Raw genomic sequence first — 25,584 nt, 5'->3', positions numbered from 1 at the left:
ATATTTGAGTGTTTTTTTTAAATGAATGTCTCCATTACCAGTTTTTATTGCGTTTTTTAGAATTTGCGCATTTCCAAAGGTAATGGAAATGCAGCTGTTGATTAATACATTTTTAGTATGAAACTAGATAGCACATGAAATATCTACAAAAGTATAGCATCGATGTACACTAGTATAGATTAGCTGAAAGGGTGCACAGTGTAAAACCCAGGCTGGGTTGTATTTAAGGAACAAATTAAAGTCCTGAAGCTTTTAACATCACATCAACTGAAGCTAAAGCCCTGCTGCTGTGTTCACATAAGATATTTTACCAATGAATCTATTGTAAAACACATTTAAATGAATATCCTTACAGTAATTTAGTTTTTATGACTGGAATATTTTAAGAACATATCCGCACTGCTTTAAAACTTTTACTCATTTCATATGATGTTACTTTTAATAACTAAAGTCTTTTTTTCATTCAAGTATTTTTACTTTTATTCAAGTATTATATGATGGGTTGTTATTCTTAGCACATGTCAGCGGATGTCAATCAACACAAATCCGTCCTCTGAAGATGATGTGCTCCCATGGCAGCCTAGAGGTGAAATAGGTCATCTTTGATACAATAAGCCTCGATCAATCGTTACCGCCGTCACCTCACATTGGCAGGATGATATTGTGTTGTCATTATTTGGAGCAATGAAAATCCCTCTTGCTGCTTCTCAGGGGACTCACATCCCTCCTCACCCCTCATTGACCCAATGGCCATTGTCAGTAATGCCCACACTGCTATTGGTTTTTAAATCCAGCACTGTGGCGCCAGTGCAATAACCAGGATTTAAATATCAGGTGATGGAGCCTCTTAAGAGTTACGTCAGTAATAAAGATTTATAGCCACAAGTAAGTGTCTTTTCCTCCATTAAAGGCATTAAGGTTAAAACGTGTTTAAGTTTCATGTGTAAATGTGTCGGGGATTTTGATCTGAAGGTGGAGCCCAGCCAACGTTATTATCAGACAAAACAAACAGCATTTATTTTCATCATCTTTGGATCAATCAAGTTTCATTCCTTTGGGGAGGAGCCATATCAGCGCCATTGTGCTCAATGTTGGTGTAAATAACTGTTGTAATAATAAAAACAGCTGATGTAAAATAACTATACATAATCAAAGAAAATGTCTTTAGAAATGACTGCCATTTTGCATCATTTCTAATTGTAGTCATTTGTTTAATAAATGAATAAATACATATTTAAAATAAATGCAAATTGAAGTGTTTAGGGTTTAGGTTGTTATTAGTTATTAGTTATCAATACATCATATACATTATAGGTGGGTCGATATATATCACATGCCAAGATAGTGCAATAATAAAATGTCACAAGATGTATTGTCGAGGGTACGAGTGGTATCGAGTAAAATCCACATTTTCATTCTTTTTAATATTTCTATTTAGCTGAAAAGATCATACCCAGAGTAAGTATGTAAGTATGTCTAGAGTTAAAGTCAAATAAAAGTATAGTTATTTTTCCAACTGCAATTTTTTTTTTTACCTTTTCATAAATATTGCATCGTATCGTTATCACAAACCCATTATCGTCCACTGTATTGTAAACTCAGTGAGCTGTTCCAACTGTGCACGCGATAATGAACACTTTGAACTATGGATTGTACACGCCTACTTGTGCGAAAGTTAATTCTCAGCATTGACAAAATTTTTTAAAAAATACAGAAAAAGACTTTGCATGAATTCAGGATTAAAGACTCAGAGTTTATGCATCCTCTCAACCTCATCCTTCTCATTAAAGTTGTCAAAAGCTGTATTTGTGTTTCAGGCTGATGAATATATGTATTACTGGTTCAATCAACAAATGTTTTTTTAAACAATTGTACAGTATATGACATTACTTTCTTTACTCTACACGGCGGCCCAGCCATTAACAGAGGGGCTGGGTCTCCACCCGACAGGCCCAAATGTGTGACGCTACCCACCACCCTGTTATAGTGCCTCTCCATTCCCCAATAGAGAGGGACTTCCCTATCCCCTGAGTGAATGTGTGTTTAGTGAATGTATGAAGTGCTATTTAAAAAAGGTGGATGGAGGGGAGCGGTGCCCCCCATCCAACCTATGTGTATATATGTGTATGTGGTGCAATAGCTCCGGAGGGTGGAAGTGGTGGTCCCACCCTCTGAAGTATATGACATTACATTATGATATTATTTAAGTGTGCACACTCAAAAAAACAACTCTTTGAATGAACATAAAAAAATCATGGAAAGTATTTCCACATAATTAAATGGCTTTCTTTCAGCATTAAGCAATTTTGTTAGTCCAACTTGATGCACTTGACTTGGTTCAACACTATATATTAGGGTTGATTTAACTTATTTTCTAGGTTTGGGACCTACTTAATTTAGATGTGTTGGATCAATTAATTCATTAGGGTTGATTTAACTTGATTCTTAGGGCTAGAACTGACTCAATATAATAGTATTAGATCCACTAATTTGACAGTAGTGAAATTACAAAACTATCTTAAGTTGATCCAACCCAAGTAAAATAAGTTAGCCCAACAGAAATGGTTAATGCTGAAAAAAAGCCATTAAATCACATGGAAATACTTTCCATGATTTAATTAAGGTAAGTTAAAGAATGCAATTCAAGTGTAAACACTTAAAGGTTTGCAGTGAATAGTATCAACAAAGACTACAGACTGCTTGGTGTCATGGGTAGAAAGAAAAGACAAATAGTAGATATTGCCATAAAAATGTATTTTGTCAAAAGTGCAAAGTTTTACACGAACAGTTGCTTGCCACAGAACAAAAATTGTTAAAACTTTTTTTAAATGACAATCTGGTGTAATACAGCATACACCGCTTTTTTTTTTTCTTTTTTTTTTAAGTGCCAAGAGAATGAATTATAGCACCTAGTGCTATAAAGGAAAAAATCATAACATGTAGATGCTGCCACAAAACTTTTTTTCTCCAAATAAACAATAATGCAACATTTTTTGCACCTGTATGTGCTGTTGAACTTACTGAAACACAGGTTAACAGAAGAACATGTTCATACCACATTTAGGGGATTTACAGTAAAAAACCAGTTCCAATGTAACTAAGAAAAATAAAAGTACTTCTTAACCCCCACCTGAACCAAGCACATTGTCTCCAGTTTGGCATTACCCAAATCTAAAAGCTGGAAAGCTCATAACAGCAACAAAATTGTGACAAAAGAGTAAGAGGTAAGAGGTTTTGACAATCTGTGTCAGGGACTCCTTCACAGCAAAAGGCACATTTACCAACCCATCGAGTACTTCCACCCCCTCCAGAATGATTCCAACATCCTCAGGGTCATCACCAGGCTGTGCTCCTTCATGTCGCATGACAAAGATTCCAAAGACCGTCTCTGCCATGGCCGTTCCAATGTTTTCGTCAGCCGTCTGACAAAAAACAAAACAAAAACATTAACAAAGCTCCTTCATTAGCCGTCCAGACATGGATCTCTTTAACTTCATGTCTCTGTGACATGAAGTTCAGTGATTGGAAGGAAGAGACAGAAGGAGTTAAAGAATAACTAACACCTGGACACAATTTTGTTGCACAATGAAAAATAAAGCACTTATGTACTTACTTACAAGATTACAAGAGACGGGGTGTGTCAATGTAGGATTACAAAATACATTTTGAGCAATGATACACCGATCATTCCAGTTGGCCAAACACATTTTTCTTATGTGCAGGTATCAATTTGTAAGTTAAGTGATTTGTTTAGAAATGCAATGCAGTTGGCAAGTAGGTAGATTTCAAAGAGGTTTTTAAGACCTTATCTTTCCAAATTTTACAGCTGATTGGAACCCAGAGGAAACCCCATTCATACCAAATGATCAAAATCTCAGCAAACATAAAAGATAAACATACCGTGTATTCCTTAACCAGCTTCTCCGGATCTTCATTCAAGTAGACACAAAGACCTTTGAGGACGCATTCTCGTCTGACGTCAATGCTGTCCGTCTAAGTATTCAGATCAGAGAGGAAATGCAAAACAAAAGTTAGGAAAACCATCTCAACCTTCTAGCAGAGAAGGTTTTTACAAAGTTTAGACAACTTTTAACTAGTTTCACAGGAAGTCACAACTTTGAAGCCATTTAGAGATTAGAGTAGTAGTGAATACAGTGGTTCTCCAAAGGATTGTGAACCCGTCATGAATAGTCTGACCTTTTCATAAAAGATTATTTGCACAATTTCAAACTGAAGCTTCTTTTCTTGTAAATCTACCCTCTTCAGTTAAATTTATGAAAGTGTACAGGAATTGATTTGAGCATGTCCTTTACTTTTATAACATTAGCCATTTCCACAATGGTCAGGCTTTCAGTTAAATCGTAACCCCTACTTTAACTAAGCACATGTTCTCCAGTTTGATTTGACCCAAAGCTTCATCAAAAAAAGTGGCAAAATAGCTACAAAAAAGAGACGTAAATGAGGATGAAAATGCAGCAAAACAGGCGACAAAGGAGCAACAAAAAAGCGTCCAAAATGTATATGAAAAAGCAACAAAGACAAATGAGACAAGTGAAAATGAGAACGCAGCAAAATGCATTAAAAAGCTACAAAAACACCAATAATATGATGAAAACGTGACGATATTGCGAGACAAAGTCTCAGATCAGTTTTTAAAGTCAATAAGGTTGTAAGCTCCAGTAGAGAAGCTTTTAGATTTGGGTAAAGCTGAACAAGAGATAATGTGCTCGGTTTAAGTGGGAGTTAAGAGGTTCAGTTTAAAAATATGACAGCAGTACAGGTTGAACAGTTTTGTTTTTTCCATACCTGGGTTATGGGTACCATGATGTTCTTGATTTTTCTCCCTTGAACACCACCTTTCTTGGCATACACCTTGAGCAGATTTGCAGAGTGAGCATCCAGCTCAGCAAAGAACTTTGACTGCAGATGCGTTGTTGTGATTCTCTTGAATTCGGAACTCACCTACAACAATAAAAAAAAAAAAACAATGGTAAACAGGACTCAACTCTGCCTATTTTGAGATCAATGTTACATTTGATATGGCAGTACATCTTCTTACTCTTAAGGAGTTTTGCATTTCTCTAATGTAGCACTGTGTATTAAATTAGTATCAGTTTATTCCGTCAAACATTCATTCTTACCTCACGCACATGGAAGAGAGCCGGCCACCTTGTCTTGAAATCTGCAATCATGGGTGCCTCTCGTACTACCTCTTCTCTTCCCTTCCCGTCATTATTTCTTTTCTGTACTTCTGACAGGAGGGCCACTCTTATCACTTCTAGCGTCTCTGCTGTTTCATCAGTTGTATAGGCTGGGCAATAATTCACTTCTGCTTTTTTTGGCCTCTTAACACCATAGGCAGGACTGACTTTGCCTTCAGGCTTTTGTTTTAGGGAATTCAATGTAACTTCACGGCACCCAAGCCCCCTGAGCTTTGTTCTGTAGTTAGCGAGTTTATATTTCAAGCTTGCCTTCCAGCCGCCATATCCAGAGACAGAACCTGGCTCTTTCAAACATGGATGCTTTGACATAAGAGCTTCTGCCACGTCATCAAACTTTGAGTCAGAGAGGTACACTTTGTACTGAATGATCTTTTCAGCTAAGCCATTAAGAATGGCAGATTTTAGTTTCACATCAGGATTGAACAAAGTTCCGGTTGCTTTGAAAGCAGCATTGGCCCTGTCCAGCTGTAGCTCAGCATCATAGGAGAACCTGGGAACTTGGAAGACCACTGGCCATGCAGTCAATCTTGAGGAGGTGGACTCGGGAGAAGATAGTATGTCTGTATCAAAAGAGCTACCAGATGAAACGGAGGAGTCATTTGGAGAGCAGGACGACGATGAAGCTAAGGAAGGAGGTGGTGCGAAGGGAGGGGGTGTGGAGCCACCAGGTTGGGCATCTGAAATATAGATGACCTTAATGGTACCTTTGTCCTGGACATCCGATATTGACAGCAAGTTGCTGAATTCATTCCCAAATTCTGCATCCATGAATTGAAGCCTGAAAACACCTTCTATTCCACACTGTCTCTTAATTTGCTGTGCGAGTTCATTGACAGACTCTGGAATCCCATCTGGAAGAATCAATCTCTGGGAATTGTTGTCTCCTAGTATAATTCTGAGCTTCACCGGAGCAGCCATTACACAACAGACTGTGTAAAGAATATGGAAAAAGAATATTGTAAGTTTAAACAAGAGTACATCTGAATTTTAACAGCAATAAGGACAAAAGACTAATCTATTATGCATTATCTCTCATCAATCCCTCATATGTTCTCTCTCTCTCCCTCTGAAGGTTACCCCACCTTATAAATGTATGTGTCTTTTTAACGTCACCATTCTGAGATGTCCCACAAAGTAATGTTGCCTATGACGGTGCTGTAGTCTCATGTTTTAGTAGCTCAAATCTACCGGATAGAGATACGTTACACTCCTTACAGTTCCACATCTCCTCACCTAAAGAAATTCACTGTTTCAGGTCGACGAATTTTTCGAGCAGGCACTTATGCAGTTGAATGGCAGCGTGGTCAGACAGGACACTCTTGTGGTCAGAAGTTGCTGTAATAAATTGAGAGAACAATTAATAATTATATCAATTAATGCCCATGAAAAAAAGCATGTAATCACTGACAGACGTGGATCTACAGCTCACAGACAGACTAGGAATTGATCAATAAACAGACATGAGTTCAAAACATAACCTTTTAAAAATGATATTAGTGTTTTCATGTTAACAAGACAGAAAAGTCTCATGTGTATCCGTATGCATTTCAAACGTAAATGAGCCATAAATAACATGATTATGATAAAAGTGCTCTCGTGACTGATATTTCTAGCACCGTTTCTGAATGTTTTGTATCATTGTAATATGAAATGGCTTTTCTTGTACTTTGAGTCATGTTATCAAATATTTTCAAATATGATATTCTGTTTCCAAGAAATTAAGAGGAAATTTACTCATTATTACATCTCATTTTTTATAGACAGACTTTTACACAGCAGATTAATTAATAATTAAGTTTCTTTACTCGTTTACATTTCCTTGAGCAAAGTCGAATTCCCTTTAAAAGAAAAGTTATAGCTGACAGAATCTAACATATGAATTTTATTTTTTTATTGCACTGTTCATCAGAGACAAAACAGTCCATGTCCACAATTTACTCATTGCCTGAGCTGTATTCATTTAATGAATAGTACTTATCACTAACTGGCCTCTTTTTGCTTTTGTACAACTGTGTGGATTTCCCTTTACGTGTGTTTTGTAGACAAGAGAAACTTTGCCATTTGCCTAGACCACAGCATTTCGATTATTTTTGCTCCATCTAAATTTCGTTCAATATGGACATGCTATATCTCTATCATTTGCATTTTCTGAGTACTTTTTAGTCGCTGGGTTAGTTTTGCAGATAAATTAACCCTCTGGGGTCTAAGATGTTTTTGCTGTTTTTTCATTGTGTTTGATTTTATCTTTATATATATATATATATATATATATATTATATTATATACATATCTTTATATTTCATATATGGAAATCCATAAACCTTGCATGTTTGGTATCATTTTTTTCAGGAGAACCTCCCAAATATGACTGAAGTATTTTCTTTAATACGGCATACTGTATTACACAGTGGATCTAAAACCACTATGAAAACTAAAATTTGAGTGGGAAAAAGTTAGTTTTTTTTGCTATAAAAGTCAAACATTTTTAACGAATCATTTTAATTGCTTGCAATCTATATAGCAAATCTAAACTATATATTTCAAAAACTTATAAACAGATGAATCAAAAAACACAGTTATATATAGCTATTTACAGTGAAATGGAAGCAATGTCTCAGGTGATTTTGTACAACTATTTACAAAAAAGTATGATTCACAAATACAGGGAAAGGCAAATTATTTCTGCCTCATTGTGTTGATATAAAACAATAAACTAGACACTACACTCTAATGTCACTCACTACACACTAACTAAACAGTCAAATCACAGTAATAAGCACTATAATCTCAAATCTCTCAACTCACCCTCTCTTTCTCTGTCTCTGTTTACCTGACGCTTGAAAACAAAAATACCGCTATATGTGGACATGATGATTGGACAATGGCCTTCTTGCTTCACAACACTTTCGCTTTCGTTTTAGACGCGCTCTTCCTGCACGGACAGCTCAAGAAAATGTCACCAAAAAAACACACGCACATTTTCCCTCATAACTCCACTTCTATTTGGCCTATCAACATGATTTAAAAACTGGTTTGTAGTTTGACATCCGCACTTTCGACACGGGTTGAACGGAGATCTAAGGACGCGTAAAGCGGCTTAACAAACGCCCAAGCCGCTAATGTTGCTAACTAGCCGGCTAGCGGCTAGTTAGCAACATTAGCGGCTTGTAAGCACTGCAGACCCAGCACTGAGGCACAAAAAGACAACATTTAGCTCTGGTTAAATCTAGCACTGGTTCTGATTTAGGTAGAGATCTGTGAGTAAAACCGCTCTATGAGGAATATTGTATTTCCATGGAAGAACTCACCAGTGTGTTGCTCTGAGCTCTCACCTGAGAGGAGTGTCCCGTAGGTGCGCTGCGCCGCACACCAAGTGGTATCAGTTACTTTTATCGAGACCACATTGCACCCTCCAGTGCAAAGCACATCTGATAAACTTCAGTAGCTTCTCGATCACTCGTACAGATGCGCCTTTTTTAAAAAAATATTGTACTGTCTGTGGACAAAACAGAGACAAAATAAAAGAAACACAAAATTAAAAAAAAAAAAAAACTGTCGCACATGCAACCACTTTAGCCTCAGTCTAGATCCTTGTCAGACGGTCGACTGTCAATATTTTTAAAAACAAATAATTTTGACTAAATATCGCTATAAATGATGGACTACTGCTATTTCTGCATAGTATTTCGTTTGCATTAAGATGGATGACAATAGATTTCTACTTACCAATTCCATGTGCACAGCAAAGGAGGTCGTCGTCCCATGTTTCCTTGTAAAGTATCGCGAGAGCAGGGTCTTCTCGTTCAATATGCGCTTTGCTTTTCCCGCCCACCATTAGGACGCAATTGCCTCACTTTATGCCAACATGAATGAATCTAATAAATTCAATGAGTTGTCAGATTTCATGCATTCATCATGATTTTATCATGTTCATCTTGGAAACATAAAATTATAGCTTTAATTATACATGTTACACTTTAGTAAATGTAACAGCCCACCAGTTTGCCTTTTTTGAGTGCAGGAGTAGGGGTACATACCTTCAGGTTAAATGTTTGAAGGGGTACGGGACTGTGAAAGGTTTGGGAACCACTGGTCTACAGAGCAGGAACAAGTAGATTTCCTTCTGATCCTCTCCAAGGACACAATGAACTGTTTGTATGGCTTTGTGGTTCTCTTTGTATTCACTACAACTCACTTAATCGCCTGATTACACGTGAATTAGCGAGACCTCCTCACAACAGATACTCATCACAGACGGAGGCGGTGGGGATTGAAGGACAGTCGATTACGCAACGGAGATGTTACGGAGTAGTTACGCATTCAGAGGAAATCCGGTGTTACACACACAGCTCAGCTACCTGCTCATTATGTTACACACACAGCTCAGCTACCTGCTCATTATGTTACACACAGAGCTCCAGAACGAATCAGCATCCATTTGTGCGTCTTTCTCATGCTAATGGAAACACAACACCTGACCATTCATTTATCGCCCAAACCAGTTCGGGCAAAGATTTAAAGCTATAATTCAGATCACACAGATGATATCAAAGATCACATGCATATAGGAACTAATTCCCTTGTAGCAGCCCCCTGTAGGACTGTTACCATGGAAAGACCCTTCATCCTTACTCTATAGTATTTTATGAGCTCCATTACACGGATTGCCCAAACATGGACATGCATAGACAATAAAATGCATGATAACGTCCTTTGGGCAAAAGATTAGATTCCTGTTCTTGAAGCTATGGACACTTAAAAATCACCACCAGTACCTTTCAGGGTATTTTTCCTCTGTGCAGATGCAGCGAGGTTTAAGTGTGTAATAGCAGGGGTCGGCCCACTTTCTTCCACACCAGCACATTTCATTACTCTGTCGAGGTGAGGTCAATAGGGTGAGGTCTGCTCAGGTCTTAAAGTGTTGGTGCACCGCTAATGTCAGAGAAATGTGATGTAATATGTGGCCAAGTGATTTTTTTTATAAAACAGCACGTCCTCCAGGGCAGACAGTGAGTGAAGCTTCTGTGGCGACAAGAGAAGGAAATGAAGCTTTCACTTTCTTAGTCAGATGGATGCCTCTGAGCTCCCTGTGGAGAGCGTCAGCGGACCACAGCGTGAATCACAAGGTGGACTCATTTCCACCTGCTGGTGGCCTCCATGGCTCAGCAGGAACACATAAACAAATCCTGAAATCAATGAGCCGTTTGCACATTTGCTGAAATCAGAGTTCCGTTTTTGCACGACCGTGACTGCTTTAGTAAAGCTCCAGAGGACAAGGCTGCTGCCACAATCTCATCACTGATGTGCATCCATTACTGAGGGAAATTAGAATGGGTCAGAGTCCTCACAAGGGCAGAGCACAACACTAACATGATTATGGTGATGACTGCCGACAGCTACTCCTCCACGCCCAGTGGGAACGGCACCTAAAAGGCTATTCCTAACAATTAATATCAACACAGAAATAGACCTAATGACAACCACTTTAACCCCTGCCTGACCATAGACTGGTGAATGTCAGAGGTGTACTGATGTATTCCACTCAAGTAGAAGTACTGTTACTTGATTGAAATTGTACTCAAGTACAATTAGATGTACATGTAGTGCTCGTCTCATGTAACTAAATTAATAACACTGTACTTGTATTATTACAGTAATTAATTAATCACACTGCTCATCGATTATGTACAATGAGCAGGGCCCTGGGTGTATTAATACTGAAACAGGAGAAACAGTGAAATATCCTTTGATGTCAGTGCCTCCAACTAAGTAGAAAAATAAGCGGTTGCTTTTATTCTACCAAGTGTTTTGTTAAATATGAACTCTGATGATTGTAAATATAATTATAGATAACCCTTAAAGAAAAACACAGAAGTAATGTAATCAAACAACAGATTTTAGTATTTAAAACAAAGATTAAACACAATAACATAGACAAGTGTCAGTCTTTGAGCTCTGTGGTACCCTTTCTTTGCAGGCCTGATGATGCTTGGAAAAAGTGGCAAAAAAATAAAAATGTTTTTGAGTACTTAAATGAATAAATGAATGACTTATTGAGTCTAAATTGACAACTTTAAACCAAGATACATACATAAAATATTCAAGTACAAGTAAAACGTAGCTCAGTTCAAAAGTACTGAAAGTAAAAGTTACTCATTACTTTCACCCCTCATGTTTATTTTTGGTAATAAATCTAGTTCCCTTGCATACTGTAAACATCTCATGTATAAACTTAAAAAGGAAGAGATGAAATCTTGCACATTTGGAACTCATTTTATATTCCAAAAATGTATCTGTATAAAATTAAAGTTTTGTCAAAATGTACAATTATTTAAAATAAATAAATAAATAAATAACACCAATTAATTCAATTCAAAATAAAAAATAAAAACATTCTCAGGCTGTAAGTATTGCTATGAACTCTAAAACTGAGAAAATAACCACCATTCAATGCTGTTTTGGTGCTGTGCATTACGTTTAATCTGGTTGTGATGCATTTGATTGTTGTCTAGTCATTTCATTTTTTTTGTAGTTTCACAATGTTTGTTGATCATTTTAAAACAAAAAAATGTAATTTACTCAGTAATGGTTGGGTGTAGAAATGTAACTAATTACTTCTTTTAAAACATTCTTAAGTACAAGTAAAATTACTGATTTGGAAATTTACTCAAAAAAGTACGAGTACAAATAACAGCAACTCAGTTACAGTAGCATGAGTACTTGTACTCCATTACTTTCACCTCGGGGGAATGTTGATATCTCAGCAGCCCTTCAACATGGCTGGTCACATTACATCAACTCAAGGTTTACTTAACATTTTGTCAGCAAATGTAATTAGTCAAAAACATACATTTCTGTGTCTCTAACAAATACAATTACCCGTTGTAATAAGATTTTTCCTCTCAAGGGGATTTCCTCTGGAATTCCTAATTAGTGAAGAGAGAAAACACAATTTTCATGCAGCCTGATCTGTAATGATAGTGCAAATAATGATTTTAATTATACAAGGTTTAGGGGGCAAAGAAGACTGTCGTGAAGCTATGATTCAAATACATTTAATTGTATTTAGATAACACCAAATACAGCACAATTATCTGATGGCAAATATAAAACATTAAAGACTTATTGTTTAGTGAAACAAGCAACATTTTTACATGAGCAAGCATAGAGAAAAAAAACAACTACTTACTATTAACTTAAAGTATAACGACATCAGACTCAGAGGTGGGGCCAGGAAAAGAGACGAATATGCAGGATGGACCAGGAGAGAACGTCAGTGGATGACCAGCTGATTGAACCACCAACTACAGATCAGGAATCTTCTGCTCCAAAGCCAGAAACGAGGAGAAAGAGAGGAAGAAAAGAGAAACAAACTGCAAAGGTGGAAAAATTATTAAGCTTTTAAGAATGTAACTGAAACATTTTTCACCAGCAGCCTAAACATATAGCAGCATGACTATAAAAAGACACACCATGCAGCTGAGGAAATGCACAACATCAGGAGTGATGAGATGAGGTAAGAAGAAAAAAATGTAAATATCACTTTCAAAAAATGTTTAGAGACTGTATAATAAAAGTACTTAATGACATATTTTTATGGTACTTATACATCAATGCAGTGTTGAAAAACCTATTTTTGTATTTAAATATGAAAGAACTTTCAATGGTTTGTTAAGTTGTATCTTATTATTATATATATTACATATAATAATAATTTTTATAAATTATCATTAATTCATTAATTATACTTATTTTTTATTAGGTGTGTCATTATATTTACCTGTAACACAATGTGTATAATATATATATTAAAAAAAAAAAAACCTCTTCCTCACCCACCGCGGGCGGGTCTCTTTTTCCTCCAAGCTCGGGTCCTCTACCAGAGGCCTGGGAGCTTGAGGGTTCTGCAGTGTCTTTGCTGTTCCTAGCACTGTGTTCCTTTTTCCTGATGTTGCAGTCACTCGGTATTGCTATGTCAACCACAACGGCTTTCCTCTGCTCTTTGTCCACCACCACAATGTCCGGTTGGTTCGCCATTACCATTCTGTCCGTCTGTATCTGGAAGTCCCACAGGATCTTAGCTCGGTCATTTTCTACCACCTTTGGAGGTGTTTCCCACTTTGACCTTGAGGTTTCCAGACCATACTCTGCACAGATGTTTTTGTACACTATGCCAACCACTTGGTTATGGCGCTCCATGTAAGCTTTCCTTCCCAGCATCTTCCACCCTGCAGTTATGTGCTGGATTGTCTCAGGGGCCTCTTTGCACAGCCTACACCTGGGGTCTTGACTGGTGTGGTAGATCTGGGCCTCTATTGCTCCTGTGCAGCCATGATGAGTGTCTCTGTGCTGTGCTTCAGTTCAGCTCTGTCTAGCCATTGGTACGATTTCCTGATATTTGCCACTTCAGTTATGTTTCAGTGGTACATCCCATGTAGGGGTTTGTCTAACACAAATATAAAATCCATGTAAAAATGTGTTCATGTGTATGTAAAATATGTACTTACAATATAGATGACACATTTATTATATGAAAAAAAGAAAAAAAATACAAAACCACTGTTAATGCGATAAAGTCCCAGCCATAATTTATATTTATAGAATATATGCATATCTATAGGGCTCAGTTGTGGATGCCCGCTTTTAGTCCGCATACATTTTGCCCGAGTATAATTGTGCCTTTAGACTATTGCTTCTCCACATTGTTTTTCCTTTTTTCTGCGTGTAAGCTGTTGTGCCTAATGCCACGATGGGGACTTTTTCTGCCGAAACTCCTGCAATTGAACTCATACTACCGATGGGACGTGAACAAACATCAACTTTAGTCAAGCAGCCAATAGACCCCTTAATGACCCATGTCACAAGTGACGTGGCGAGAGGCAAAAACAGGAAACGCCGCTGGCTAAAGCATAGATATACTGTATGTATATACACTAGATGACGCAAGCGGGATTTGCCAGCGTTGCTCAACGGCGGCCACCTTACCTCAGACAACTAATTTTCTGACATTCTGATGCGCTCTTTGGTATCTGTTGGAAGGTGAGTGATCAGCTTTAACAAAAATACCCTTAACTCGATGAAATATTGACGGATTTACAAACGGTTGGCCTTATTACAAACCTTATTATATGTAGGTATGACATAAGATGCTTGTACATGTTGAAATTGCTACTTGCCATTTGAAAATTGGTTGAAAACTGAGCAAGTTATTTAAATAGTACTTGCACCATTGACATCGATGTAATGAGCAGGGCCAGCTATCTGAGGTAAAATGGCTGCCACGTTGCTACGTCGCTCCCATTGTCTAATAGCGCGGGTAAGTCATCTAGTGTTTATATATACTGTATCTATGGTGGTTTGCCTCCAGGCTAAGCCCCGCCCAACAAAATACGTCACAATGTTTACAAACAATCAAAGGGTCAATAGTAACGTACAAAACAGCTCATGAAGCACTTGGTTTGATAACAGATCTCTGATTGGTTGTAAAAAAGCTTCACGCTCCTGGTTTTCAAAAGCTTGGATGCAAAGCCAAGAGAAGGCTCAGCGGTCCAGTGTCCTCTCAGAATACTTTGAATTACACAACACTCAATGGTTAGTATGATATCTTTTACGTACTTTAATTATGATTTTATGATTGACAATTATGAATTGATTCATACATTTCCAAATTATAATACAAACCAGGCGAGTTCCTCTAATAACTATTAGGAATGAGCCAGGACTGTAAATGATCCCATGGTGAAATATCACCGCATTTACATAATTTACCTTAAATGCATTTTTTGACACAGGTCTGACATAATTAGAAGAAGAATGTGGAGAAGATGAATGGATGAATGGATGGATGGATGGATGGATGGATGGATGGAATGTCCTTCACAATGACACTTCGTTGCAAACTCTTTCAATTACTGCATTTAAACGGCTTTAAGCAGCTGAATTAGCACTTCTGGAACTTTAATACAGTATATCTACTAACAGTTTGTAAACAGCCCAAGGCGCTCTCTGTATTTGAATTGGAACAGTTATAACTGACTGATTTCAGGATGAAGTTTTGTCTCAGCACAGCAGGGGACAGCTGCAGGCTCTCAATGGTGTCAAGCTACACTGCAATTTGAAGCAGGCAGTTGATTCCCACACAAGCACGTGGAAAATGCAGATTTAAAGGAAGAATTTTAAAGCTGATGGAGATGAAACATTTTTTATAGGTATCACTAAATCAAAGACCATTATTACTTCATTCTTACTGTGATTTCTTGTGTTTCTTCATCAGACAAAGATGATTGTGATTCACTTGACACTATTTTTGTTCTAGTTGTTTCCGGTATTCCCCCGTGATACCACCTCACTATGAGACACATTCAATTTCATCTTTGTAAACCCCAAAATTGAAATCTACCATTGTTTGCCACAACTTTAAATTTCACGAAAACACCAGAAATTTTTTTTTGGAGGCGAGTGTTTGAGGAAAACACAAGAAATCCCAGTAAAAATTAAGTAAAATTATGTCTATGCAACCATCTACGTGACTCCACATCCCACAATGCAATGTGCAAAACTTTTAGACAACATTGGTAACAAACTTTTGAGCGGCAATTTCATCATTTTACATCTATTTTTCCAGCAATTGATAATAAATGTATTGTTCTTGACGCTTACACTAGTGTTGTAGTACTCGAGACCAGTCGAGACCAGCACTGATTTCTGCCATTCTTCAACTTTATTGATGTGATAACAAGGATAAGAATCAACCCTGTGATAGTGCATGAGTGAAAGGTGGTGAAAGGTGGTGACCTTGAATTTTTAGTTGTTTTTGCATGTCAGTGGCTATTCGTACGGTTGCCGTATCAATATACCAACATTCTACCTGTACGCAGAGCCCCTCATTGGCCAGTTTAGGTCACATGATACATCAGTCATTGGCCAGTTTTTTTAAATTGATTTTTATGGTCTTGGTCTTGTCTTGGTCTCTGTGCATTCTTGTCTCAGGGAAGTCTTGGACTCTGATACTGTGATCTTTAGTTCAACACCACTACATACTATGGGTTTATTTGATAGCGAATGTTCCTCTCCAGCAGCTTTAAATGTCAGTGCCCGATCCTTTCACATCCTTTCAACGCATGCGCGTAGACTGCGTCACTTCCTTCACTCGCAATATTTACGACAGAGCTCCTGGGACGTGGTATTTGAATGTAAACTGACCATACAATGTTTGTTAAATATTTTAATAGTACACATGTAAATATATGACTGTTTTTGTGATGTTTTTAATCGTTAATTTAAAAAAAGAAAAATGACAAAAAGAAAAAACTACTTCAAGACAATATGTACAAAAATGGATCAAAACACAATACACAACAATGACAATCAAAAACCGAAAAACCGAAAATAAAATAAATACCTAAATAAATTGGAATTCACTCAAAACATATAATTTTGAATTCTTTTTAAATAGCAGGATTTCAACCTTTTAAAAAGTACAAGAACTGCCGTAAAATAGGTCTACCGGATGTAAAAACGTTTTGCTCATGGGTTGAAAGGATCCAAAATCAGGCCCGTGAAAGGATTGGGCAGTGACAGCTATCTCTAAACTAAATACAAAACTTTTTTGTAAATTCTTTTCACAAGGGTTGCACTGGACATATCTGGAAGCTGATTGGACACCCCAGAAGGTGATACCAGTTTTGACACGAGGATTGAGCCCCGCCTTCCCTTGTAACCAAGACCATACAGAGGCCTTACGGATACTTGTAATAAAAACATTTTTAAATGTGTCCTGGAGACATCTGTAGTATTTATATAAATTTGTGTGGTGTTTACATGTTCTCCTTGACCAAATCTGGGGTCGTTATGCATCATTTTGTTTCCTATAATAAGCTGGTTCGATTCACTGAAATCTAAATGTGTTTATCTAAGATTATCTTTTTTGTATTTGCTCTCTGATGGACAGAAATACCCCATATATATCTCCCTGTGTAATAAGACCCACACCTTGAACAAGATAAGCAGGCATAGAAAATTAGTGGCACTTTAATAACCTCAATGAAGTGATGATTATCTGTAAAATCCATGGATTATAGAGGAAGAAGAAGAGAAGGGTGGTAAACCAAAGAATGTTCTACACTGATGTTCACAAAAAGACATCAAGCTCTATAACAAAGCAGTTTTTTATTTTGTTTACTTTAACATGGATTCTTTATTTTTTCTCCCACAGATCATCACACACACAACCTATGGGCAAACAAATCTCTCAGCGCTTCCTCAAACTTGTCAACACTGGGATTTAGGATGTGTGTGATGTTGCTGAAGGATCAATGCAACTTCATCAAGAGTGAGTCGTCGTAATAACCATCCAACCTTTATGACAAAAATCGAACACACAAAACACACACAGGGCGACTTTAATAGGGTTTGTTTTTCCAGCTCAGTCAACCTCAAAACATCTCCAACATCCTCGGTTAAGCTTAAAGCTGCTTCCAGTCACGGTGCATTGAAATATTACACGCCTCTGATAGGAGCTTTATATTGTGTATGTTTTTATGTGTTTGATTTAGAGCGTGTGCTTCTGTGTAACACATGAGTCGAGTCATATCTATAAAGTGTAGGAAGTGTTGATGTGTCGGTTCGGAGCTTTCCCAGAGTGGCACTGAAGTTGAATAATTGCAATCTTTGTTAGAGGGACGCGATAAAGACATACAGTAAATACAGCAAAACTGAGGAAAAAAACCATGTTTGTTGGAGTTTATGTTTTTCATATCTGAAAATTCGTCATCTCCTCTAAGATATTAATATAACATTAAAATCATAAAACAGAACAGAGAAAAATTACGATGGAAAGCAACCTCATAAAAATACATAGAATTGGCACAATTTAGCTTTAAAAAAAAACAAACAAAAAAAAGAAAAACCGAAAGACTAATACAATAATAATAATAATACATTTTATTTAAAAGTGCTTTTCAGGCAACCCAAGGACACTTTACGACACGTGTCCAACTCAACCCAAATCCAGCCCTTTGTAGCATGTAATGCAAAAATGACAGAGAAAACATGAATTATTCCATAAATGGAACTCAACAATATTTGCAGGGCCTCACAGTTTTCCCAGTGCTTATATCGCATGATGGCAGTCATTTTGAATGTTAAACTGATGAGAAAAAAAAATGAGCATTGCATTAGTTCAGGCAGGCACAGAAGTCAAGCTACAACTGACAGCATCCATCTCCTAATCAGGTAATCAACCAGCTGATTATTTTCAATGCTTCTCATTGGTTAGAGTTGGTCTCAGCGCTGCATTTAAACCATGGCAACATGCCTACTTCCGCACGCTTCATCTGCAAATGCCTCGCAACCCACCTTCACCCCAGCTCCTCCTCCTCTGTCTAATTAACCACTGTCTTTTGTTGTCATTTATACATCTGTGCTTCTGTTCCAGGGGTTCCTGCTGACCGATCTCTCTGCTTATGCCTCTCCATGTAGCTAGTGGAAAAGTGAATGGGAGTGGTAAGGCTCCCATTCGGTTTTCCTTGTTGGGACTGATATCTGTCACTTATTGCTTGGATATTGTCGGTTTGTTACATATTTTGTATTTCATGTATACGTACAAGTGCCAACTAGGGCACAATAATGTTGAAATCACTCGTTTTCCCGCATAAAATCTGTAGCCCTCTTGTGATCAAACTGCTCCAAATTTGGCCCCTGAACTAAAATGAGTTTGACACCTCTGCTTTACACTAAAAACAGAATAATAAAAACAGTGCAATAGAAAATAAAACGGAATAATACAAAAAGGATGAAAAAAGAACAATGTAGGAGAAATTATGAAATAAGATGATACAATAGATTGCAGAGAATATGCAGTGGGTACAGTGAGGTGGATGGAGAATGAAGACCTGACTTCAATCTGACAAATAAACCCATTTTAAAAAATTGTGATGTGCAAATTAAAAGAAAAAAAAAATGGCAAAAGTGAAGATGCTAATAGAGTGAGAAACAAATCAAAGCTAAAACAGAAGATGAGGAAGTGTGAAGGAGAGAGAGAGAGAGAGAGAGAGAGAGAGAGATGGAAGGTTAGTTCACGGTGCATAATTTCTAAGTGTAGTGGGATAGTTCGTTAGAAGGTGGTGTCATGCAGGAGCTGTTAGGATTTACACCCTTGGATGTGTGCAGATGTTCTGAACTGTAGAAGATCCAATCAGGGAAGTGTGAAGTAGAAAGTGTTAGATGAAAGCACAGGAAATTAGATGATGGAATATGTATGAAAGATAAAATAATTCTATGTAGAAGATAATATATAGAAGATAATGGTCACGCTGACGTCCATTATAGTCATTGCAGTCCCTCAGTAGCTCCTCCAGCAGCGGCATGCCACCACCTCCACCATCACCACCTCCATCACACCACCTTCACCACCACCACTACCACCACCATTCCCATTATCTCCACACCACCATTATTTACCATTATCACTACCACCATTACCACCTCCACCCCCACCACTACCATTATAACTACCACCACTATCACCACCACCCCCACCCAGCAGGAGGCTTCATCCCATCTGCAGTGAGAACAGTAAGGAACATGACACCCTACATTAACCACAGCACACAACTGAACTCAGGATGAATCCAATAAGCACACGTTCACATTATGTCCATGTTGTACCCCATAAGAAATGATGCACAACACAATACAATGGTATTTATTGATTTTAATAAATGTGTACTCTTAGTTCTGTACTTGATGTGCTTCTATTAATCATTTTTCAATTAGTGGTGAGAATCTATAAGAACCTCACGACTCGATTCAATTACAATTATAAGGACAGCAATTCAATTATAATTTTTCACAGCATTTCTTTGTTTCTCACCGTGACCACTAATCAGTGTTGGGAACGTTACTTTAAAAAAGTAATTAGTTATAGTTACTCACTACTTGTTCCAAAAAGTAACTGCGTTAGTAACTGAATTACTCTATAATAAAAGTAACTCATTACCAAGGAAAGTAAATATTTGCGTTGCTGTTAAAAAAAAAAAAAAAGTTGCTATATGTCAAAGAATTCAGATTTTTTTAGATGCGTGTGTCATTATGAGGTGCTTCATTAAATTTGTGTGTGTGTGTGTGTCGTGTGTGTGTGTGTCACGTGTGTGTGTCGTCTGTGTGTGTTGTGTGTGTGTGTGTGTGTGTCACGTGTGGCACGTCACCTTAGCCAATCATAATCGCTCACCTTGTTTTCAACCCGCCTCCTCTTGCTGGCACATAAGTAAAAACACTGGCTCTGATTGGCTACCATGAAACATGACGCAGTCTAAGCCAATCATAATTTCTCACCTTGTTTTAAACCCACCTCCTCACAACAGTTGAGTCAGAAGCCGGGGATGCTTTCGGATAACAGTTTATTTAATCAATGCATGTAACGCACCACATTTAACGTTCAGTAAAGATAAAGGCGTTGTAACGGATTACCCGTTACTGAAAAACAAACGCCGTTACCTAACGCCGTTATTTTAAACGCCGTTATTCCAAACACTGCCACTAATGAGTAGCAATTTTAAAAAACATAGAAATTGCATTCACACACAGGAGAGTAATTTAATTTAGCTTTTTATTTTATTTTGCCTTTTATGGAAGCAGCAGAGCATATAAATCTACTGTTCAGTTAGAACTGCATGGCAAAGTTTGTTAAAGAAAAAGTTTGCAGATCACCGGAGCTCTTCCACCTCAATGCTAAACATGTAGCAGCTAGCACGGACATCGGCCTTAGTGGGAGCAAACAGTACCACCAGTCCTAGGGTTCAGACTCCATGAGTGACAAACTAACTAAGTCAGTGGATAAATGATTGTAGTGAACAGTCGACCATTTTCAGTGGTAGAGGATGTGGGCGGGGCTAGAAGCGCTGCTCAGATATCATTGATATCTGACCTAACTTATCAACTGCTATGTAGAAAGACTATTTAAAAAAATAAAAAATAAATAAATATATATATATATATATATATATATATTTATTTATTTTATATGTTTATTTATTTTTTTCAGCATCATTAGGTGATTTGTTTATTTCATGCCACAGATATTCCAACTATTTTGCAAAGGTCTGTTTCCACTTCTCTGGAATGTTATGTACTCAGTGCAGTTTTTATTTTATTTTGATCCTCAAAAGCATTGATAAAAAATCCTGAAAAGCATTAATATAACTTACTTAATGCAATTATAACATTCTTTATTCATATTGCACATTAGGTTAGCACTCAGTGATGAAAATAACAAACATTATTTTGTTGTTTAAAGTCATTTATTGATTGTTTTCATTGATTCAGTCACATACCAAAATACTATACATTTAAAATGGAAAAAACGTTGCCTCTTGTGTCAAATATTGTTTGGTGATTAATTTGGATTAATCAATTATAAAGTCTCCGATTAATTTCATTCATTTTTTTTTAAAATTGAGTCCTACCTCTAATATATTTATACTGTGTATGTATATATATATATATATGTTCCTATCATATTTTTAGTAAAGTAATGAATGCATTTGTTGTCATGTACACTTTTATGACACAAAATACATTCACACCTCACATCATAAGAAGTAGAAGTAATGTTCCTGCCTCTCATTGCATTTTGTGAATTATTTTCACATGGGATGATTCAGTCACAGTTTAGTGCATAATATAGGGATGTTTACTGATAAATAATAAAACAAACTACGGTTTTTAGACACAAAGGCCCAGTATGTCTTTTTAATTATATGCTTAGGACACAGATTTGTTGCCGGGGCTTTCAGGTTAATGGTCGGGTTACTGTCGCTAACGTGTGAAACACTAAAAGAAAGTTACCCAGCCTCAAGTGACAGAACATTTCAATGGCTTCATCTATAATAAAACATTCTGGTGAACTTGTGCCAACATTTATGACCACTATACAAGAACCATCATGTAACAGCGACAGAGAGAAATAAACCTAACGACTCAGCATAATCTCATTTTCTACTTCATTATTAATCTGCTCCTCCGCAGCTGTTATCAGGAGGGAAAATCTGTTGGAAATGAGCGGCTTTTATCGCATGTGCTGAAGTCGCAGAGCGGTAGGATGAAGCGATATTAAATATGCATTACAATTAGAAAGCTAATGTATACGACTGGATCTTTTTTTAAGGAAATGAAGCACAAAAGTCATAGAAAAAAACCTTTTAGTGTCTGATTCAGGGGAGCGTTATTGGAGCTAATAGTCCATGTGATGCTGCCTCGCTCACTGTGTCGTGTCAGTTTATTACAAAATCTAAAAAGATCTTTTTCAAATTCAACAAGAAATATAGTTGAAAAATCTATGAGCTGCAGCGTAATTTACTTCCACAAAGACTTGAGTTGTGGAGAGGCTGGATTTGGAAAAGCAGTAAATCTCTGCACTTGATTGGGCTGTGATCCCTTCTTGCTATGGATCTCAAAATGGTAATAGCAACCCCCACAACCCCAAGGCTGCCGGAAGAAAGCACAACCAGGATTTACCCGCTTTATTACCTCGACAGAGCATTTAATTTCCTGCGTATTTGGTTGGGTTGGTGGTACAAGAAGGCGTGTGTCAGGACTGGCAATCAGTCAGGGTGATGCTGGGAGACAGTGACAGACTGGGCAAGTGAAGGAAGAAGAAAAGCTTTGTTGGATAACAAGCGGCTTCACACAGGAGTGTATTGCATTCACTTGTGTTTTCTGAATAATTTATTTTTGGGGGAGTTTTCAGACTATTTTTTCATGTTTTTGGACTAATTTCTTTTGCTTCTTTTTTTGAGTATTTTTTTCTGTTTTTCATGATAATTTTTTTTTTTCGATTTTTCTGATTAATTGTTTTGTTTTGTTTTAATTTGATTTTAAAAAAAAATACTTTCAACTTGGTTTAATACAGAAACGTATTGCATTCAGTTGAAAAAGAAGAAAAGATAAACATTTTTTTTTCTGAATAATTTATTTTTTCTTGTTTGTTTTTCTGGCAATTTTTCATGTTTTTTGGACTATTTTTTTTTTCTTTTTTCTTTTTTGAGTATTTTCTTCTGCTTTTCATGATAATTTTTTTTAGTTTTTTGGATAAATTATTTGCACTTTTTTTTCCCTAGTTTTTTATGCTATTTCGGACTACTTTAATTTGATTTTAAAAAAAAAATTACTTTCAACTTGGTTTAATATGGAAGCGTTTTACATTCACTTGAAAAAAGAAAAAAAAAAATCATTTTTTTCTGAATTATTTATTTATTTTTTTTGGTTTGTTTTTGGGTAATTTTTTTAATTTTTTCCATGTTTTTTGGACAAATTTTTCTTTATTTTGTTTTTTTGGAGTAATTTTTTTCAGTTTTTCTTGTTAATTTTTTTCAATTTTTTGTGCTAATTTTTCTCTGTTTTTCAGACTACTTTTTTCTTTCTGAGCTTAGAGGGCATTTGAAACATTTAGTGCATTTATTTATTTATTGAGAGCAAACATGGCCAGCTTGTTTAATTTGATAAAAATGTACTTTAAACTATAGGTTTAATACGGAAGCGTGTTGCATTCACTTATAAAAATAAAAAAAACATTTGTTTTCTAAATAATTTTTTTTGGTTTCTTTTTCTGTCTTTTTTTCTCTTCTTTGTTTTGGAGTAATTTTTCTTTCTTCTGTTTTTTGGAGTCATTTTTTCTGTTTTTCAAGCTAATTTGTTACTCCGAAGTTTGTCTGAAAAACTAAAAAATAGCCCAAAAAAGAAATTAAATATTTATTATTTAATTATGAAGATTTTTTTTTTTTTTTTTTTTTTGCAATTGAATGCAAAACGCTTCCGTAGCTTCACGTGTCCTGCTTTTTAGGAAAATGCATCTCATAGATGTGTCCATGTGCTGATGTTTGTTGTAAGGTATATCACTGATTAACAATGCAGACGTTACTTCATTAAGTGGCCCGCAGGAGCTGGAACACACCGTGTGACTAACGCCGCAATTAACAGATGGTTCACGTCCAAACTGGCTCTCATTCAAAATGCAGTTTATTAACTGTCACTTTAACTACATTATAGAACACTGGGGTGGACAGCGGATTGCTTTCTTTCACATGATACTTTTCAGAGTTTTAAACCTCCTAATATCCTTGGGATCACACAATTTCATGACTTTTCCCAATTTAATGGGTACAATTGATTAAGTAAAAATTTATCATAATGATATTTTTTCAATGTGCTTAACACATATTGCACACATTGGTGCTCCTCTGGGTTCAATTTGACCACACACTGTATTAGCTGTCTAAAACTTTGTGACCCATGTGTGACTTTGGAAAAGCTCTTTCACAGTGAAAGTGACATAGAGGAAAATGTCTCTGAATTGGATAAAAACTATTCAAGATATATTAATTCAAATTTAAAAGTTTTGGTCTGATGGTGGCGCTAGAGAACAGGTTAAAATTTCATTATCAATGGTTTATTTATGTATTCAACAAATAAACAATGTGCCTGACAAAAAAACTTGGTCAACTATTTTCTGAAAATCATTTCGGCAAGTTTCCCTGGTCAGAGTGACCCCAAGGGAAAAATGTAGGAGTAATACTTGAAGATAATAGGAGAGTTAAATGGATTTTAAACAATTGAATCAGTTGAAGATGATGAATCCATTCTGTGGGCCTCAGGGCCGGTTGTTGGCAGGCATATACTGTATGAGGGGGCAGTCAGAAATGTGAAGGGGGCATCATATGTACACGTCACTTGTTTCCCCTGTGCTTATAGTAACAGTGTTTTCTTCATTGTATTGGGTTGTTAGCTATGTGTCCCACACCAACCTAGAGAAGTGGATTGCACTCAGTCAGGCCTCTACCTTCAGACCTGTCCAACTTGGGTGTCCCACCTGAAGACGAAGCTCCTGCTTGTATAGCTCTTAAGGTCACTGACGCATGCAAACCCCCTGACCACAATGAGGTGGCAAACCCTCAGAAAAATAAAATAAAATAAAAATATAGCCTTCATTCAGATTTTATCAACCAACAACATAACACATCTCTTAACTGGATGATTTTGATTTTGGTTCTGTGTTGATGAGTTCACCAGGAGGGAGGGGCCGTGGGGTCCTCTGGGGTTTTGGTGAAACAGTTTGTGTCAGATGGGAGTGAATTTCAACAGTAGTGGCTGTTTCAGCATGGTAGTCGAGGTAACCATTGAGTATGGTCTAGTGACAACAGGGGGTGAAATGGGGGAAAGGGGGGTCGGGGGGCTTTGGGCTCAGGGGTGGGCCTTGTCCACCTCTGCTACAGCCCTGGAGTCAGCTGAAATGTGCACAGAACCAATGCATACATGTGACTAAAGTGATGTCAACAGTCTGTGTATATAGCTTGAAACTGATCAAATT

General features: G+C 36.9%; 1 protein-coding gene and 1 long non-coding RNA gene across 2 annotated transcripts; both read right to left on the bottom strand.

Moving 5' to 3' along the window:
* Positions 1 to 3,130: 3,130 nt before the first annotated feature.
* LOC114463839 (uncharacterized) lies at positions 3,131 to 5,930 on the bottom strand. Its single transcript, XM_028447661.1, has 4 exons — positions 5,142 to 5,930; positions 4,807 to 4,962; positions 3,901 to 3,993; positions 3,131 to 3,422 (listed from the first exon to the last, which is right to left on the bottom strand). Exons 1-4 carry the CDS (start codon positions 5,529 to 5,531, stop codon positions 3,162 to 3,164), a joined length of 900 nt encoding a protein of 299 aa, XP_028303462.1. The 5' UTR covers positions 5,532 to 5,930; the 3' UTR covers positions 3,131 to 3,161.
* Positions 5,931 to 5,940: 10 nt separating this feature from the next.
* On the bottom strand, positions 5,941 to 8,571 carry LOC114463840 (uncharacterized). The gene is made up of 3 exons (XR_003674128.1): positions 8,531 to 8,571; positions 6,456 to 6,557; positions 5,941 to 6,151 (listed from the first exon to the last, which is right to left on the bottom strand). It is a non-coding gene; the product is annotated as an uncharacterized LOC114463840 (long non-coding RNA).
* Positions 8,572 to 25,584: the final 17,013 nt, after the last annotated feature.

This window comes from Gouania willdenowi, chromosome 5, assembly GCF_900634775.1.
Source record: "Gouania willdenowi chromosome 5, fGouWil2.1, whole genome shotgun sequence".
Taxonomy (NCBI): domain Eukaryota; kingdom Metazoa; phylum Chordata; class Actinopteri; order Blenniiformes; family Gobiesocidae; genus Gouania; species Gouania willdenowi.
Note: the sequence above shows the minus strand (reverse complement) of the source record. Positions and strands in the feature narration are given on the sequence as shown.